Below are 17,968 nucleotides of genomic sequence, written 5' to 3'. Positions count from 1 at the left end.
CCATAAAATGTGAAGAGAACAAACAGTGCTCTGATATAATTCTATTCTGAGGCACCACTGTAAGAATTATCAATATGAAGTGATTTGAACACCATCTGAATAAAAACCAATAACCTGAAGAAGATTGAGTAATCCAGATATTAAGCATCTATAAAGCAATAGGCTACTGAATTTTCCCAATGACTATTTTACACTGGATGGCATAAAATATCCTGCAAAATGCTTACTGGCAATATTTAACTGAAAGAGTAATGCTTGGTAAAAACAGATGAGTTTCATTTAATAACAAAAAATCTGCCAGCAAAAGCACCTGCACAGGAGATCCTCTAGTGGCCTTTAATTTCTTGAAGCTATGAACTTTCTTCATTTAATCAGAATCTGATCATCTCTAGCATTATGTACAATAGATTCAGCCTTCACATAACATTGCTTTTTTAAACAAACTTAATAATTCCCTACTATACCTAACTGCAATTCAAAATAAAATCATTACAAAATTATTCACACTGTCGATAATATGCCTCCTGATATAAAATTTATGGGCATGAAATACACACAGGAAGCAAGAAATAGATGCACTAGGTAACCTTGATACACCCGCATTATTATGTTTGTTTGCAGTTTGCATAAATATTATGAGTGTCGATGAAAGGTTAATTACTTATCCTAACCAGGACATCCCAAATAAATTATGTTCAATACAAACGATACATTATACTGGATAAGTCAAATTAACCCGGAAAAGTATGTCACGCTAGGTCAAATAGCATCCTGTATAATACACAATAACAAAGAATAATAGTTTTGTTCATTGACAGTCATATCAGGTAAATATTCACATTTCACGAAACAGTCAAAAATTTGCAATACATGTCAAATGTCATTTATAAATCAATATAAATAAATATTTTGCTTTCTAATTTGGCAGTTTTACACAAAAAATATTATCAATTCCAGCTCACTGAAATGTAGTTGTAATAATAATAAAAATAGTTATTTCTACTATCCATTTGAAATTTAATTACTCAAATTGAATTGAAACCATCAGTTTATTAGTATTCATCTTGAACCATTATTTAAAATATAAATCAGTAACAAAAAGAAATTAAAAAGAAATTAAATATCAGTATATCAACCATGAAATTGCATCCTCTAATTATAAAATGTTGGAACAGAAAGATTAAAAAACATAATCACCAAAAACCATTTAATGAAAAAGTATAACAATTTATACAATTTAACAGGTTAAAAAGCTTCATAAATAAAAATAATTTCACAAGAAACAAGATTTGAAAACTATGCTTAAGTTTGTTTAAAGCTATATCACAGGCACTTGAAACTGAGAAATGCGACTACTAAGATGACAAAAACTATGCGATCATTTGTACCTTGAGAAAACAAATGTTATTGGTACAAGACATGAAAAAGTCTAAAAAGAAAATACAATCACAATTTCATGAAGTTGTGTTTGATTATTCCAACCAACACTAATTAAACAGTATATGAAATAATAAATTGGAAACATTGATGAATGAATAGGAAAGTCAATTATCACATACAATTATACAATATATCGATCAACAACAAATATCAATAAATCAAGGCACATCATGGCTTGATTAAACTGAAAAATTATAAATTTAGGATGCTTCAAACAAATAATCCAAAAATCATTTCCACTTTTATTTCACAGTGCTATTTGCCATTGTGAACATATTATTAAGTTTCGTCAGCTTCCAATTCTCCATCTTTTTGCTTTGACCTGTGTCTGTGGCAATGTGAAAGAGGTATGCTTGAGCTCAATAAGTAGCAGAATAAAGGGGTGTAAAATATCTATATATATCTAATCATCAATCTCTGATTGCTTATATATGCCCATTAACACTTGTACCTGTCGGCTGAATAAAATCTATAATTAGAGATCAATTAGAAAATATATTTGAATGTGCCTATTGAATTTAATCTAATTATCATTTCAAATCAAAGACTGGTAATAAAATAGAGTAATGGTATAAAATTAACAAAGGTGTGTTAGATGTTAGATGATATTACATTTTGCTATATATCGCACAACAACACAGCCTATATAAAAACATAAATGTTCACTTAGTAAATATATCAGTTGTTAACGAACTATTTATATAATACATCTTATCACTGCATAAAAAAAAAAAATCAAGCTCAATCTTGTTGTATTATTTTTAATCTACTTTCAAAAATTGATTGACATGTTGCCAAACACTACCAATTGGTTGCCATAAATAATACATCATAGATCAGCAGATCGCCAGTCTAGCCATTGGTGTCCACACCCAGCATAAAATCACATTGAGATAATTTATTAGCGTTATAATTACCAAAATAATTCTACTTTTCAGCCATTCTTGTTTTTTACACATCTCCAGATAGGAGCAACGATGATGTAACATAACACAAGAATGTTTATAAATTTAAATTAGTTTACATATCATACTTACATCATGATTCTGGCAACCTGGGTTATTCCGGTAGCTCCAAGAAAAACATTGCAGGAACAAAGAAAATAATTTTTAGGAATAATGACCAAACAATACCGAGCCCAGATTGAACCCGTTACAGCAAGAGAGAGGGACTGATTCAAACTCAAAGCCTCAACCGGTCTTGTGAAATCTGACATCCCAGCAATGACTAGACCCTGAAATGTTAAATATTGTTACATGTCTCAGAAAACATTTTTATCATAGATATGCTGTCAAATAAAACCAGTCATCCAACAAATGGTAAACAGTTTGTCATTTATCTGAAAATAGTATCGCAAACTATCTGTAAAATATCGTAAACTAAATTTAAACGAGGAAGCTCAAATTCTTAAACTCCAGTAATATGCAGGTCATATATTGCAATTTAAACATAACAAGCCAATTGATCCTCAATTTCAGTTATATTGAAAAAATACTTCAACAATAATATTTATACTGTCACTGGAGATAAAGCATATCAGGGTATGGAGGTTGGTACAACAGTGATAAGATGTCAGTAAGTCTATAATGAGTATTTTTCTAATCAAAACCAGGGCCTTAAACCTTCTTAACGGTTTTTCATAGAGAATTGTTCGGAAGTAATGGAAGAAAAAGTATCACAGAATTAGCTCCTGCATATTTATTAACTTTAATCTCAGTGAGGTGAAGGACAGATTTGTGCCAGGTTCCATTTGGTTAATTAAAGTCCATCCAATAAATTATTCAGAATTTCTCATCCAAATTTAAGCTAGAAAAATGCAGATTGTGCAAACTTACCCATTTAACAACAGGAGACCAGAAATGGACTGTTTTTGGACCTGGAATAATATTGCAATCAATTAATATAATTCAACTGTAATAAAACAGTCCTGCAGTGGGTGGAAAAGGGAACAAAATAGAAAAACACTGTCTAAAGACAGATATTGGCTATACCAACTCAAGAATACATTACTGGTTACTGCATAATGCATAAAAATAATTTTGTTAGGTGTAAGTTAGATATATATTGTTGTCCCAGAGCAGCAACAGCAATATTGCTGTAAACCTCTACCAACCATCATAATCATGAGAACTGGAGAATGAATGATGAAAGACATACGTACTATTGCATGAATGCTAAAATCGAACACTCCTTCAGTCTATCTTGTGTTGTTTACCACTTAAAACCAGCCATATATCATAACTTTTGGAATGCATGTTAGCAAGTCTAAGTATTGAAATGCACAACCTTGCAACCAGACAACCGCATCACACGCTTGTGATTTGTACCAGTATTGTGATCAGATGTATAATCCAAATGTTTTTGATGACTTTACCTGCAGGATGATTCCATTTACTCTTCCAGCCTGGCGACAACCTTTCCTGAATTCTAGAATCCCATCGCAGAGCTAATCTTCTCAAAGCAGAGGCCATGGCTAATTCAAAATGCCCTTCAAAAGACTGAAGTGCCACTCTGCAGCGCAGCGAGACTGACAGAAGACAAACAGTGGCCTATAAAAGCAGTCTCGGGAGAAATGCCGGGTATTCCTTCCAATGTACCGAATGTATCAGGAATAAATGAGAATATTTATTTCATTTGGATGGAATTTTCCTATTTATTTCCCGGAAGGAAGGCCTATAAGACAACTGAATCACAGACCCTCAGTGGTTAGGTACGCGCCCATCTGCATATCGAATATGGGAACCAGCAGTCATTTGTCTCAGATGGCTTATGCATGAACTTCGCTTGGGAAACCATAACAACCCGACCAGTGGTTGCCTGAAACAGCCCAATGTTTTCCCATTGATTAATTATCCCAATCAGCATCGACTTCTTTGTTTACTTCCGTAACATTGGCTAATCAGCAAGATGCAATGTGTGACGTAACAATAGACGTTTTAGCAGTCGTCCAATCACTTTTATCACTCACACAGATTTTCAGGTACGGTCATAAACATTATCTAATTTTCGCGTTTTTCATGTTATTTGCTAGTTTTTAGCCGTGTTTCGAAAATTTAAGTATGATTTGAATAACTCAACGATCATTTTGTCGTATTAGAAGTTTTAGTTTAATTGCAGTAATCGGAAATTAGTCTAGAAATAGAAGCGATAAACTAGGCAAAACTTTTCTACCGGTAATTTCAAATGACAGGTTGTTGAATGTTTTTAATCAAAATAATGGCATGAAACATATAAACCAGTTTAAAGACGAAGCCACCCTAAAAAAAGCACCTACAATTTTGTAATGGTCAAGTACAGAATAGATTTTTCTCTCAAAAACAGTCTCGGGAGACATGTCATGCATTCCTACATACAAACGAGAATGTTCTCGTTAGGATGGAATTTTCATATTTATTTCAATATGAAAAAGACGACTGGATCATATGGTGGTTGGGTACGTACCCTCTCCCGTGCATGTAATCATTTCTTTCAGATCCCCGTGTATCGACTCTTGGTTTGTGAAACCAGCTTTGGTGAAACTGTAACCGACCGCGTTCACATGAACAGCCAGCCACGACGGCGAGCAATCCAACACAAGTGTTCCCGACGGATTCGAACCTGCAAACCCGCGCAGAGAGGCAAGCGTGTTCCTTGACGCCTAGCACGATGCGCCTTGAATGAAGGCCCTGTTCACAAACGCTATCGGTTTTGGTAGTATCTGGACACCACCGAATAGTATGATTAGGTATCTATCTAGTTCGCTAGATCCATCTCAAAACAACTACGGCAATCCTCCTCCGACAGGAACTTTCAAACCTCGAATACTTGTTCATTAATTAAAACTTACATCACTTAATGCTAAAAACGCTGAGCACTTAGGCACAGATTAAAGACAATCACTTTATCAACTTCAATACTTGAGTTTGAGAGTTTAGATATATCAAATTACACCCAGAATGTATTCTTTGCAATTTAAATAATCATATTTGACAGACATACACATAAAAATTTAACAAACAAAATTTACATGGTGCTTATCCCATAGAGTTTCATATAGAATATTAAAAGTATAATTGCGGCAGCATCACAGATTATGTATAACTAACAAAATTAGTAAATACGTTGCGAGTCAGCATAGAAAATATCAATATAATCCAGCAAGATATCCTACATATCCCATGAAACAATCTTGGATTCAAACACAAGCTTAGTACAAATTCTTTTTTAACACTGGAATATTGTGCACAGTTATATTATTACTTGATTCTGGAGAAGTGCAACAAAATTTTTACTTATGCCTATTGATGTCACATCTTGAAAATTATAAAAGCATGGATGACCATATTTTAATAACCTTCAACAAGATTGCAATAAATAAAATCTGAAGCTATGTTAAATTCACACATGATTAAAAGGTTAAATGTCATATTTCCACAAAAATAGCCTCTAACATAGAAAATTTTATGTCTACCATGAATCAAACCGTTTATGAAATGAAGACAAGGCACTTAAAAATATGAAGTAAACAAGCCAAGAAAAGGTATATCTGCATACTGATTCTTACCATCTGTACCTTATCACATAAAAGATGAAACATCTTAAAATTTCAAACATCATATTTACCGATTGCAATGAAGACATGGTTCAACTGAAATTAATAGAATTGTTGTGTGACATTGGGACCAACTAAGGAATCGATACTTATTGCTGCCTCACTGAGGCTAAGAAGGAGTTGGTTCCACAATATCGTGAAGGATTGGTTGTGTCTCATGTATATTGAAAATTCGATTTAATGTTGGCATGTCTCTTGTATCTGCAGCTGTGTGAGCTTCATCATCACGCATAAAAGAAGTTGCCATTCGTAATGTTGACCAAATATTATCAGATGTCACACCTGTTTCACCGTTGGGTCCTCGACCAGATTTTTGCATGTTCAAGGCGGTTAAGAAGTGTTCAGCTGCCTCTCTGTGTATATATATCCATATGATATTTTATTACATCTTTTATTTGTATCAAATATAAGGCAATAATCATGCCACAAACATTTAGATTGTGATCATGTGATGCAACTAGGTTTTCCATGTGCTGGTCTGTATTTGGTTTCAGTCTCGAGGACGAATATACAGCAACAGAAACACAATTCAATCAACCATTGGGCATGAACATGAAAGACGTATCATTTTAGGGAAATTAATTCCATAATATTCATATACTAATTTTCCCAAATAAATATCTGTTGGATCTATACTGATCTGATTGTAGTGTTGCATATATCTGACTTACCAGATCAGAACCAAGATTACTGAAACATTAATAATGTATAAATTAGAATATGAACTGGGAAACATACCTGTATGCACTCAAGTTGACACAGCTTATTCCCAAATTATATCTTGCCCTAATGAATCCTGGATTAAATTCTAATGCTCTCCTGTATGCTTGTACCGCCTGAATAACAACAGTAACATAATCAGAAATAAGATAGTAAAAGGAATCTCTTGTGATGTTAGCACCACAGGTTGATCTGAAATTTGTTTCCTGATTAGATTTATGACATATAACTGGACTCTAGATTATTCGATCGTGGCAAGGAAGCTCACCAGGCATTAGCCAAGGTTGTTTAAGTCACAGTTAAAGGAAATTTATGTTTTACTTAGTCCAAGATGAGCCAGGTGCATAATCACACCCCAAGGAACTATATTTTTCAAATATCACTGCTAAACTTATGTGAACTCAGAATGAAATTTAAACAAATAAATAATTTCCTCTAGTGCTATCAAACAAAGGGGAACTTAACAACCTCTGCTCATTTCAAATAGTATTTTAATGATCCAAACAACAGCAAATATATAGCAGACTAAAGGAGGAGAGATGATATCAAAGTAAAATGTTATATAAGCAGTAATACCTCTTCAGATCTAGATCCATTAGCTAGAGTTGCACCAAGTTTGTTCCACAATAAAGCATCATCAGGTCGAACAGATAAAGCAGCCTATAACACCAAAAGAAGAATAGTACAGGTTAAACTGTATTGTAGAAGTAAACTATGTAACTGAAGCATAGATTAAACCAATTCCATTTGGCAAATTTCAACCAGCATTAATGTGTCATACATGATGTCATAGGGATAAGTACCCAAACAAAAAAAAACAGATTTAATCCAATTGAAGTTTACATAATAGTGGGATGTAATCATGCGAAGAAAAAATTGGTAGAGATGAACATGCTTGGTATGATAGTGACCCTATTGGTTTAATCGTTGGACCAACTATGTCAGCTTCACAGGTCAATGAGATGAGATATGGGAGAGAAGTACATACACAAAATGGTTGAGTAGTAAAAATCAACAATTTATACACCTTTCAATTGGATTCACCTATATAGACAAATCACACATTTATTTCCAACCTGAAAACAGTCCACAGCTTTATCATAATCATTGCACAGATTGAATAAAACTCCTAAACCACATTGCACATCTGGATCAGGATTCTCTGGTGACATTCTTGCTGCATTCATATATATGTCTCGGACTTCTCTGAATAATTCACTGGAAAGTAGAAACAAATAAAATTGCTTGATATTGCATAACTGCAGCAACCTATTAAAACAATCGGAAAATAGGTATGTCAATCGAGTGATGGCCCACTGGTTGTGCATAAATGCAACTTAAATGCCAAACCGACAAAATTCCGGTCCCTCCCAACTAAAAATGAAGCTCCTTACATATCATTAGATATCAGCGACTGCTTGTATAGTGCCTTGTTTAAACTAAAAAGCACGAATAAGCGTTGTACTGAAAAAAAATTAAGTGTTTGTCTCAGTAAATAATACATAAGTACTTACCTGCTTGCAACACTGCTAACCCAATATGATTTTTGAAGAAAATCTGATTCAGTGCCTGCACTACCGTCGCCTCGTAAATGTTGATATTTCGGATGAACTTTCATCCATTGTTTCAATGTCTGACAAGCTTGCTGTTGCATAGATTCATTTGTGAAACTTACAGCAAGTGCTAGTAATGCATCTGTGTTGTTTGGAGCGAGAGAAATACACCTGAAATGATGAAATATAAACATAATTTGACACAAATAGGAATGATATAGTAAATGTAACAACTGTGATAGTGACACAAAAAAAATTCAAAATATCACTGATGATTACTATACAAGACAATAATTATAAACTTTATTTAAATTCACTTAACCAATACCAAATTTAGAAAATGTCACTCTAAACCTTTTTTGAATTTAAATGTTCTCTCATTATAAATGCATAAGATATCTATTTCTTTTTTTTTAATACCTTCAATATAGGTAAGTGTGAACTGCAAGAAATTTATAGGACCCAAATATTTCAAAGATTGCATGGATATAGCATATTTTTACATATTGCCAACATAGCGCCATATTGCTCAAAAGTCAAATCCTCCTATAATAGTATTTTTGATTACCGTTATTTTACAATCAATTATTCAATCAAGCCATATATCAATTGATCATAATGTCATACAGAATAAAATTTATATGCATTCAAATATTCCATCCATTCATACATTCTGACATCACAGACATGCACTATTGCATAATACTAGTAAAGTAGGGCACTATATGCAAGCAAATATTTACTTTGTTAAGGCGCTTATTGCTGACTGTTCTTGTTCATTTTGAGCTTGTGTTGTACCAAGGTATTGCCACGCCTGAAAAAACATAAATCATAGACAATACTCAATGGTTATCTTTCATAGTTCTCGATGGTACAAAAAGTGAAGGCGTGTCATATCATCATAGCCAAAATGTAAACGAAACATACATGTTAAGAAAGGTGACCTGCAGTATCACTATGCTATACTGTTCAGTGTTCAGTCTCACACTGCATGACTATGCATTTATCAATGAAGATCATCACATAGACATAACGCTTTGTTTACATTTTTTGTGCAAAACAAACTTGTCGCAGCAGTAATTTTGCAATGCATTTCCCACATTCAAAGTACAATTACCATTCTTATCCCGCAGTTGGTATAGTACAGGGTTTTACAAAGCTATCCAAATTTGATTATAAAGGCAGTTTTCAATATATCTTAATAACGATGTTTATTTTATTTTAATCTGTGTTTATTTAAGTTTTTTAACTCATTTAATACATCCTATATAAATTAAAGAGTAGATGATTATATATGATGTTTAAATTTGTTATTTATAGGCTTTATATTCTCTCCTGAGCGTTTATTGTTATTACTGCTTGCAGTTCACCGGTGCTAATAAGAGTTTATCATAGTACTTAACTGAGGATTAATGTAGTCCGCAAAATATTATTCCTATGCCTTGATCAAGTAAGTAAGATCAATAAACCAAAGTTTGTTATATCTCACATACCTCCATATGAGTAGGGTCATTCTGTACTGCAGCTTCAAATAGAAGGACAGCATTTGATAAATCTCCAAGTCGTAACCTTTTCATGCCTTCATCAAAAGGATTCGGCATGTCTTTTAAAGGATTCTCTTCCTTAAATTGATATTCCTGAACGGAAAGGAAAATAAATATATCAACAAAAAGTAATAAGCACCATACAGTATGAAAAATAGAACTCTTTGAGTTAATATATCATTGCATTGATCACAGTTACCCAGGGTTTTACACCTGATCATTAAATCAGACATAAAAGGTGAGTAATGATTCAAAAAGTATGTAGCATGCCATATGTACAGACAAGTAAATTGCTTGACACATACCCTAGAACAGTGGATCTCAAATAGTGGGGTGTGCCCCACAAAGGGAAGCATAGACAATTTTTAAAGGAGCGTGAGACTAATTAATAATAAAAATATTTATTAGATTTGATCTTAGCCGACTTAATTTGATAATTTACATTTTTTCATTGGCTATCGTGCTTGTTGTTATTTTTATTATATGCTATATTACTTCCACCTTACTATCTATTATTTGCAGCTTATTTTTAGCTAGTTATTGTTGAGGTGGGGGGTGAGACTTGACGAATTCTGAAAAGGGGGCTCATAAAAGGTTTGAGAACCACTGCCCTAGAAGGGTTTTTCAAATAAATACAACTTAAAATAATAACACAATTTATATAGTAATAAAATCTGATAGAACCTTCTAATGGTCATTTAGATTGTCAAAATAAAACAATCATAAATAATTGCGACTTGTGATAAAAATCTGAACATAAATCAGGGATGGCCAATACCGAATAGTTCACTATTTCGAATACATTCGAAATTATTTTTTTCGAATATGAAATTTCGAATACTTCGCAAATAAAATCCACTAATTGAAGCTAATCTAAATGTATGTAGGAATTTCCATACAATAAGCAATGGAATAACTGCTATCTACAAGTTACAACCTATCTATATTACCAGGCATTTCATATTTGCAGATTATTGCAGTATATATTTTATATACCATGAGTCATGTTAACAGAATTAAATTAATACGACAATAGTGGTATCGATGATAGATTTGAATATTTGCGCAACACAAAATCACCCTAGTAAAACGCCCATACTTTTACATACCAACCATTATCCAAATTATTTGTCGAAAAGCGGGATAAAGTATGAGGTATTTTTCCGACTTGTGACAATTTTTTCTTGAGTACAAAAATACGAATCAAAAATTAATTATATTTGGGAACTTTACCACACATTTTGAGTCCGCAGATCGCCGTTGTATGTTTGAGTAATAATACTTTTATTATTTCATAAATATGAAAATAGGAATCAAAAACTATTTATAATCGGGTAGTTTACCACACATTCTAAGTTTAAAGATCGCCGTTGTGTTTTGTAAATACGAAAATAGGAATCAAAAATTAATATTAATCGCGAGTTTGCCACACAATTTATGTCCGCAGATTGCCGTGATATTGTGCCGAATAAAATTAGTTTTGATTCTTATTTTCGTACTCACAAGTCGGAAAAAGAATTTATATTTTATCCCACTCTTGGGAACTTATTTGGATAATGGTTGCCATTGGTTTGCATTTAAAAGTATGGACTTTTTACTAGGATGATTTTGTGCTGCGCAAAATATTCGAATCCATGACCGATACCACTATTTAAAATGCCTTACCGTGTTAATTTAATTCTATTATCATAACTCAAATGTTGGTAAATTGGGCAGTTTACCACACATTTGAAGGCCACAGATCGCTGTTGCAGTTCAGAATTATTAGTTTTATTATTTTGTAAACACGAATCCGAAATTAATTATAATTGGGCTGTTTACCACATATTTCATGTCCACAAATACCCGTTGTATTTGGCATTAATACTTTCATTATTTTATCAATATGAAAATAGGAATCAATATTTATTAATATCGGTCAGTTTACCACACATTTTATGTCCACAGATTGTCGATACAACCATGAGTTACGTTGAACAGAATTACATGACATTTTAAATGCCGGTACCATGCAGTCATGGATTGTATTATTTTGCGCAACAAAAAATCACCCTGGTAAAGGATCGATACTTTTAACTATTGTTATCAGAATTATTTGCCAGAAATTATTTTCTAATAAATCGACTTGTTTTTCCAACTAATGATTCCACATGGCAAATAGGACGATGTCTATTTTTAGCACTCAAAAAAGGGGTTTTTCCATATAGGCCTCCAATAAGACGGGTAGAAAAAATCGCTAATAATTTTATATGTTTAGAACCAGATCATGTTAGTTTGGTAGAATCATACTCACTGAATTAACTATTTTTAACAATTGAGCTGTAAATTTAAGTTGTAAAGCGGCAATCATTTTGGACAACCTAATAACCGGAATGTTGAAATAATTTTGGAATGTGATAAATAAGTGTACGTCCACGGGTTATTTCACAGCTGTTTTTTCCTGTCCCTGTCGTGTTTTGCTGAATCGGCAAAACGAAAGGGTCACAAATCACTTTATCTTGGTGGCTGTTTCTCTTTAAAGTAACGATAACCAGCCTGCGATTAAATATCATGATTGGCAGACCCTAAGACCCAAATATAAGGTTACACAAATCATGCTTGAGAAACTCATGCGAATAATAAGCTGGCCACATAGAAATAAAATAAACATACTTTCTCAATTTTTCGACGTAATGGAAATGAATTTGTAAATTAAAAGCCTCGTACACGAATGTCGGCAATGTCCACCAACGCAAACGTGCAAATGTGTCGCAACACTATGCGACGTACGGTCGCACAGAATATAAACAATCAAAGTGCCGATTCTTTTTCATCGTACAGCGTAAAAAGTCGTTTAAAGATTCCCGTAAAACGAAACACCACGTTTACGGCGAAAAGTGGCTACTATTCGGAATTATTCGAAAATCAGCCGAAAAGGTATTCGAATACTTTGATATTCGAATACATTCGAATATTCGATTCGTTTTGGACAACCCTGACATAAATATATACAGTTTTGTACTAACCTTGTCCTGGAATTTAGAAAAATCATCCAACCATGGATGTTGCTCAGATTTTGAAGCATCATCCCATTCCTCCTGTAAACGATCCCAGAATCCTGTGTCAGCCTAAAAATTAGGATAACATGTTTTATTTATGTAATTAGATAAAAAGATTCAATGCATCAACCATTTCATACGCTGAATGAAAATATAAGACAATAGGAGCCTTACGACTATACAATGATTTTCCGGTACTCCCGTAGTATGTGTACTAGGTTATGGTTAGGCCATAATTTTACTCCCATTTTCCTTATATCAGTTCCAATACGAGTTCGGGGACTGTCAAGTGAATATAACCCCGCCCATAGATTTCAGTCCCTCTAAACAATTCGGTGTAGACGAATAAAAGTAGTTACCTCCAAATTGGTACACACACTACTGGAGCGCCGATTCTCCTACACATTACTGTTTCAACAATTTAATTCTAATGTGCATAATTTTTTAGTGTCGAATCACATACAAATTAAATTCCTAAATTGAATTGCAATCTTTGCCTCATAAAGTAATTTTTAAAACATACAGGAGTTGTAAAAGATCCATTCGCTGCTTTTGAGTATTCATCGGCCCATTCCCCATCTTGTGATGCCATTTGTTCATATTCATTTATCCACTCTTCTGCTTTTGACAATTGTGGATTGGTTTGATGGCTCGCCTGAATTGTAACTTAAATTTTAAATTGTATTCAAAATATTGGCATAACTAGTGAACAACTGAACATCATTAACTTCCTGTCAAATAAAACATCATTATCTGGATGACTCTAACCTGATAAACAATAAAAGAAAGTGTTTCAGAGAGAAAGCAGATGAAAAGAAAAAAGATTTGGTGTTTTTAAAAGTCATAAAGTGTGGTCATGAAAAATGACAATTAAATGAAGATGTTTAAGAATAACATGCTTAACAACATACCTTTGTGATGACCAGATAAAAAACAGCATCATTTCCTAATTTGTGATGATTTTTTATACATTTATGAATAATTAAAATGTACCTGACTTCCATTCTCTTCCACAAATTCTGATGTCCAATCATCTGCTTTACCTTTTGTACCAAGACTTGAAACAAAATCAAAAAATTCGGTATTTGATATTTTATTGTCTTTCGAGAATGATTCGACCATTTCATCTGCCGCTTTCTGTAATTCTGTCTTTTCTTGAACTTCACTGCCAAATTCCTTTGACCTGGAAAAACATCATCAGTTGAAAGATATTAGACTATGATAAAAGTCATATATACCAACTAAAAATCACTTTAGGATTCAGTTTGGAATGAAAAAAGAATTTCGAACGGAACAAACATTATCTGGTAATATTATACATACCAGTACCTAAAAGTTCATGCATGGACATAAAACAGTGGTTCTCAATCGGGGGCCCGTGGCCTACCATGGGGCCGCAGAGCAGTTGGAGAGGGACCACCATGTCAGGGGCAAAATGATAAACAGGGGGATGGCTATCAGTGCTAAAAGCCTCCGTGAGGGACCACAAGGCATAATACATGTCAGATCTAAGTCAATCATAAGATAATATCTCACCAGTCTTCAGTACTTGTAACATCATCTATTTCTCGTATTCTGGCAGGTTCATAACCCATCATATTAGGTCCATTCAAATTATTATAAAAAGGTATTTCTTGATGTTGTTCTGAAAAGTTGATAAATGGACAAAAATTATGAGAAACATACCAATGAACAGGGAATAATGTGATAAGTTCAACATGTGTTCAGAATTTTCGACCAAATACAAATCACATGAAGTCAGCAATTGAACAAAGAATTTTGTTCAGCTTGTTAAGCCACTGAGTTATAAATATACACTCTATTCCTAATATCCTGGCACAGACTCTGGTAATATTTAAATTCTCTAAAGTTCTTAATGATATGACTTCATGTTTTTGAAATAACACATCATAAACAATGAAAAGCACAAGACATCTAACCCTACTAAAATATAAGGAAAATTGAAGCAAACAACAAGAAAATGTCTGATAAACAATAACATATAACTTAAATTTATATTCACCATGTCGCAAAAATTCTTCAGCCCACAGAGCTTCTTCACGTCCAGTTTCTCGAAATGGAGCAGGCCTAAAACTTTGAAAATCTTTTTCCCAATGTTGTGCAGTAACTGAGATTTGAATTTCTGTTGATTGAATAGCGTGCTATTATTTGATTTAAAAATACCATGAGCTAATTCAAGCTATATCTAGACAAATCATTAATCACAAAGTCATTTACAGCAAAAACTCTGCACAACATTACATATCCATCAATGCAATAATTTTCAAATCACAAGCAATACCCATTGACTCAATAAAATGTGAACAAGACCTGAGTATGTAGGTTTCAATAAAAAACACCAACGAGAATATCGGTTGGAAACCGAATACTTATCGATCGATAGTTAGGGGATCCCCCAAAACAGAAACTGCAGTTTCGATTCATCCGCTCGTGTAACTTGCGCACTGCGCATCGCACACACACACTCGGCGGGTCTCAAAATTCTCTCGCTTTACAAAAATCTAGATCACTTAATCAATAATTGATTGATAACTCGCTAATTATACGACATAATTCGCCCAAAATCAATTAGAATCTGGTCCGAGATAAGATGAATGCACATGCAAAATCTGGAGCAGATTCAATCTCGCTTTCGTGAGATATCGCGTGCATCTAACAGACACACAGACAGACATACATACATACAGACAAATACCTATCAATATACTTACCGATCTTAAGATCGATAAGTAATAATTGCTCAACCAAAGCTTGGCACATAGTATGTATGTATGTATGTTTATTTGTCTCAAAAATATAACAGTATATGCATAATAATTAAACGGTATAACAAAGACGGGATACATGTTCAAGACCTTACTGGCCAAAAACACAGATGTGCGACATGAACCCCAACAAGTATAACTGCAGTTTAGGACTGCTGCGTTATAGTAGGACAACAGACATGGAATATACAATTAAAACTCTTGTACAATACACAGGACAAAGAGGTACGGCACATCGACGATATGTACAATAAATAGATGAGTAAACTTCACACAATAGTATAAGGCAGAGTAAAATGTTTTACGTTGTGGTGGTCTGGAATCCAGTAAACGTGCTTCATGTAACAGTCGTCCCATATCGAATGTCTGTGGATGTTTGACCACCATTTGATGATCTTGAAGAAACTCATTTGCATATTGTTCCGCGAGAGGTTGATGAGCTCCATGGCCTGAAAAAACACATCAAATATTACAATGTTAGAAAAATTTTTGATATTATTGAACTAGACAATCTTCAAACGATTATTAGGGTGAAGATATAAAGAACTATCATCAGCTGTTTAAACACTTCATGACCTAATGGTAAAACTGTTGAACCATTGTTGACATAACAAGTTGACGAAATCTGCCTCAATTTTCAACATCTCATTCATATATAAAATGTATGAAAATTGGGTAGAGGATCCGGGATGACCATCATTCTCAGCATAGAACAGCATGGTCACTGTTGCATGATGTATCAAGAATGCTTGTCTAGAGCATTGTTATGGGAGTTGTTATGTATGAAAATACATATTCACTCATATCAGCGTATAAAGTCACACCCTGTATTATTGATTGTATCATCAATATATCACCAAATGATGTTGTCAGGTTGTTGTGTATCAGTTTTCTACATACTTATAAACGATTGATTGTTGAACCATATATTAATGTTAGTAGATGTTATCGCTACTGGTGATAAAAGGGATTTCAGACTTTTGGTATGGTAATTATAATACAGTATCTGAATGCAGGAATGTGATCACCCAACGGTGCATAAATCTAACCTGCACTCTACAGAATGATTGACCAATTGCAGAATTGACAGACGGATGAATAAACCAAGGACCCTTACCATTTACTCTGTTAGTCAGTCCTCGATGCTGAAACGATAAATCCTGGTTAACGTGCTGAGTTATTTTCATCAAAGGATTAGCCCCTCCACATTCACCTGCCACCAGTTCCTTAATCGCAGACATTTTACTTCGGAAAAGCCTTCCGCAGCGAGCCAACTCAGAAACTCGAACTGCGATGAATGACCACTGTGAAGCTAGTAGCAAACCTTCTTCGAATTGTGCGCAGCGGTGCGTTAAGTCTCGTTTTTGTGCTCATTGAAGAGTGATATTACAGCTTTGTGCTTTTTGAAGGGTGATGGAGTAAAACGTAGGCGATTTCTAAATTCCACACGGCAGAATTGCTCTCGATTATGGAATTGCTCTCGATTATAGATATGGAAGAAACATCAAGACCAACCATCCGAGACCAACAATCGCCGTGAAAACGCACAATTGACGATTTTCACAGCGCTAATGTTGTTATTAAAATAGCCGATTATTTTCGGTAGCGTGACGTGTTATTTAGCCGTAATGACAAATAGCGGAAGACAAATGTCTTGTTTCATGAAGAAAGATTAAAATTACATATTGTTTATTTATTTTTTGTCAATTGTGCGAGCGAGGCACTTTTTATTCATTGTAAAAATACCGGCGGGAAACTAGCGTAACTTTTTATATAAAATAATTAATGTGTAAAGTATCTTCCATCAACTTTTTGAACTAAATTTAACTCAATGAAATTTTATTGCTGTCGCAGGGATTTGTCTAACGGTTGTCTTAAAAGCATTACAACCGAAAGAAATGCGATAGAGCCGTGTCAATATTACAAGAACAGCTCAGATTTATCAAATTTGCGAAAATACAAATTACATACAACACGATATTATCAGGCACTTTACCACACATTTTTATGTCCGCGGATTACCGTGTTAATTTGAGAAATAACGCTTTCATTTTGTTGACGCAATTTATCTCACATTATTATGTCCACAGTAGTATATTACAGTAGACTCTATCGACGCAACAACGAGTTACACTGAACACAATTAAATTAATATAGAAGGACTTTTCAAATTCCTGTAGTTGTCGCGGATTAAATATTTCACGCCACATAAGAGTCATTGTACGCTGAATACGTCAGCCGTTTTAACGAACACACAATCTCGGCGAACGTTTTAGAAGCCGTTGCATGGGAATTT

At 33.8% G+C, this 17,968-nt stretch overlaps 3 protein-coding genes across 3 annotated transcripts in view; all 3 read right to left on the bottom strand.

The window, feature by feature from the left end:
- LOC120327533 (transmembrane and coiled-coil domains protein 1-like) overlaps positions 1–450 on the bottom strand; it is a 31,787-nt gene extending 31,337 nt beyond the window's left edge. Inside the window, exon 1 of the mRNA XM_039393851.2 lies at positions 311–450. Coding sequence (XP_039249785.2) covers positions 311–367 — 57 coding nt within the window. The 5' untranslated portion in view covers positions 368–450. The remainder of the gene's footprint in view (positions 1–310) is intronic.
- An 18-nt stretch (positions 451–468) lies between these two features.
- On the bottom strand, positions 469–4,254 carry LOC120327546 (uncharacterized). The gene is made up of 4 exons (XM_039393867.2): positions 3,815–4,254; positions 3,276–3,316; positions 2,478–2,674; positions 469–1,768 (listed from the first exon to the last, which is right to left on the bottom strand). Exons 1-4 carry the CDS (start codon positions 3,909–3,911, stop codon positions 1,720–1,722), a joined length of 384 nt encoding a protein of 127 aa, XP_039249801.1. The 5' UTR covers positions 3,912–4,254; the 3' UTR covers positions 469–1,719.
- Positions 4,255–5,349: 1,095 nt separating this feature from the next.
- LOC120327725 (peroxisomal targeting signal 1 receptor-like) lies at positions 5,350–16,973 on the bottom strand. Its single transcript, XM_039394071.2, has 14 exons — positions 16,790–16,973; positions 15,978–16,121; positions 14,910–15,029; positions 14,423–14,531; positions 13,880–14,069; positions 13,410–13,541; positions 12,854–12,955; positions 9,798–9,941; positions 9,048–9,118; positions 8,266–8,475; positions 7,828–7,969; positions 7,328–7,411; positions 6,770–6,867; positions 5,350–6,384 (listed from the first exon to the last, which is right to left on the bottom strand). The coding sequence occupies exons 1-14, from the start codon at positions 16,911–16,913 to the stop codon at positions 6,141–6,143; spliced, it is 1,914 nt and encodes a 637-aa protein (XP_039250005.2). The 5' UTR covers positions 16,914–16,973; the 3' UTR covers positions 5,350–6,140.
- Between the last annotated feature and the right edge of the window lie 995 nt (positions 16,974–17,968).

This window comes from Styela clava, chromosome 7 (assembly GCF_964204865.1).
Source record: "Styela clava chromosome 7, kaStyClav1.hap1.2, whole genome shotgun sequence".
Taxonomy (NCBI): Eukaryota; Metazoa; Chordata; class Ascidiacea; order Stolidobranchia; family Styelidae; genus Styela; species Styela clava.
The sequence above is the reverse complement of the archived record's forward strand: the minus strand, read 5'-3'. Positions and strand labels throughout refer to the sequence as shown.

Excerpts from the sequence above, each read along its gene's own strand:
- LOC120327546 (XM_039393867.2), bottom strand. The coding sequence starts at position 3,911 with ATGGCCTCTGCTTTGAGAAGATTAGCTCTGCGATGGGATTCTAGAATT. Across the intron at positions 3,317-3,814 it reads TAAATGGAATCATCCTGCAG|GTCCAAAAACAGTCCATTTC; the intron begins GTAAAGTCATCA and ends ATATTATTCCAG. Across the intron at positions 1,769-2,477 it reads CAGGTTGCCAGAATCATGAT|ACACAGGTCAAAGCAAAAAG; the intron begins GTAAGTATGATA and ends ACATTGCCACAG.
- LOC120327725 (XM_039394071.2), bottom strand. The coding sequence starts at position 16,913 with ATGTCTGCGATTAAGGAACTGGTGGCAGGTGAATGTGGAGGGGCTAAT. Across the intron at positions 15,030-15,977 it reads GGATTCCAGACCACCACAAC|AAATTCAAATCTCAGTTACT; the intron begins GTAAAACATTTT and ends TTCAATCAACAG. Across the intron at positions 7,970-8,265 it reads GTTAGCAGTGTTGCAAGCAG|TGAATTATTCAGAGAAGTCC; the intron begins GTAAGTACTTAT and ends TCTACTTTCCAG.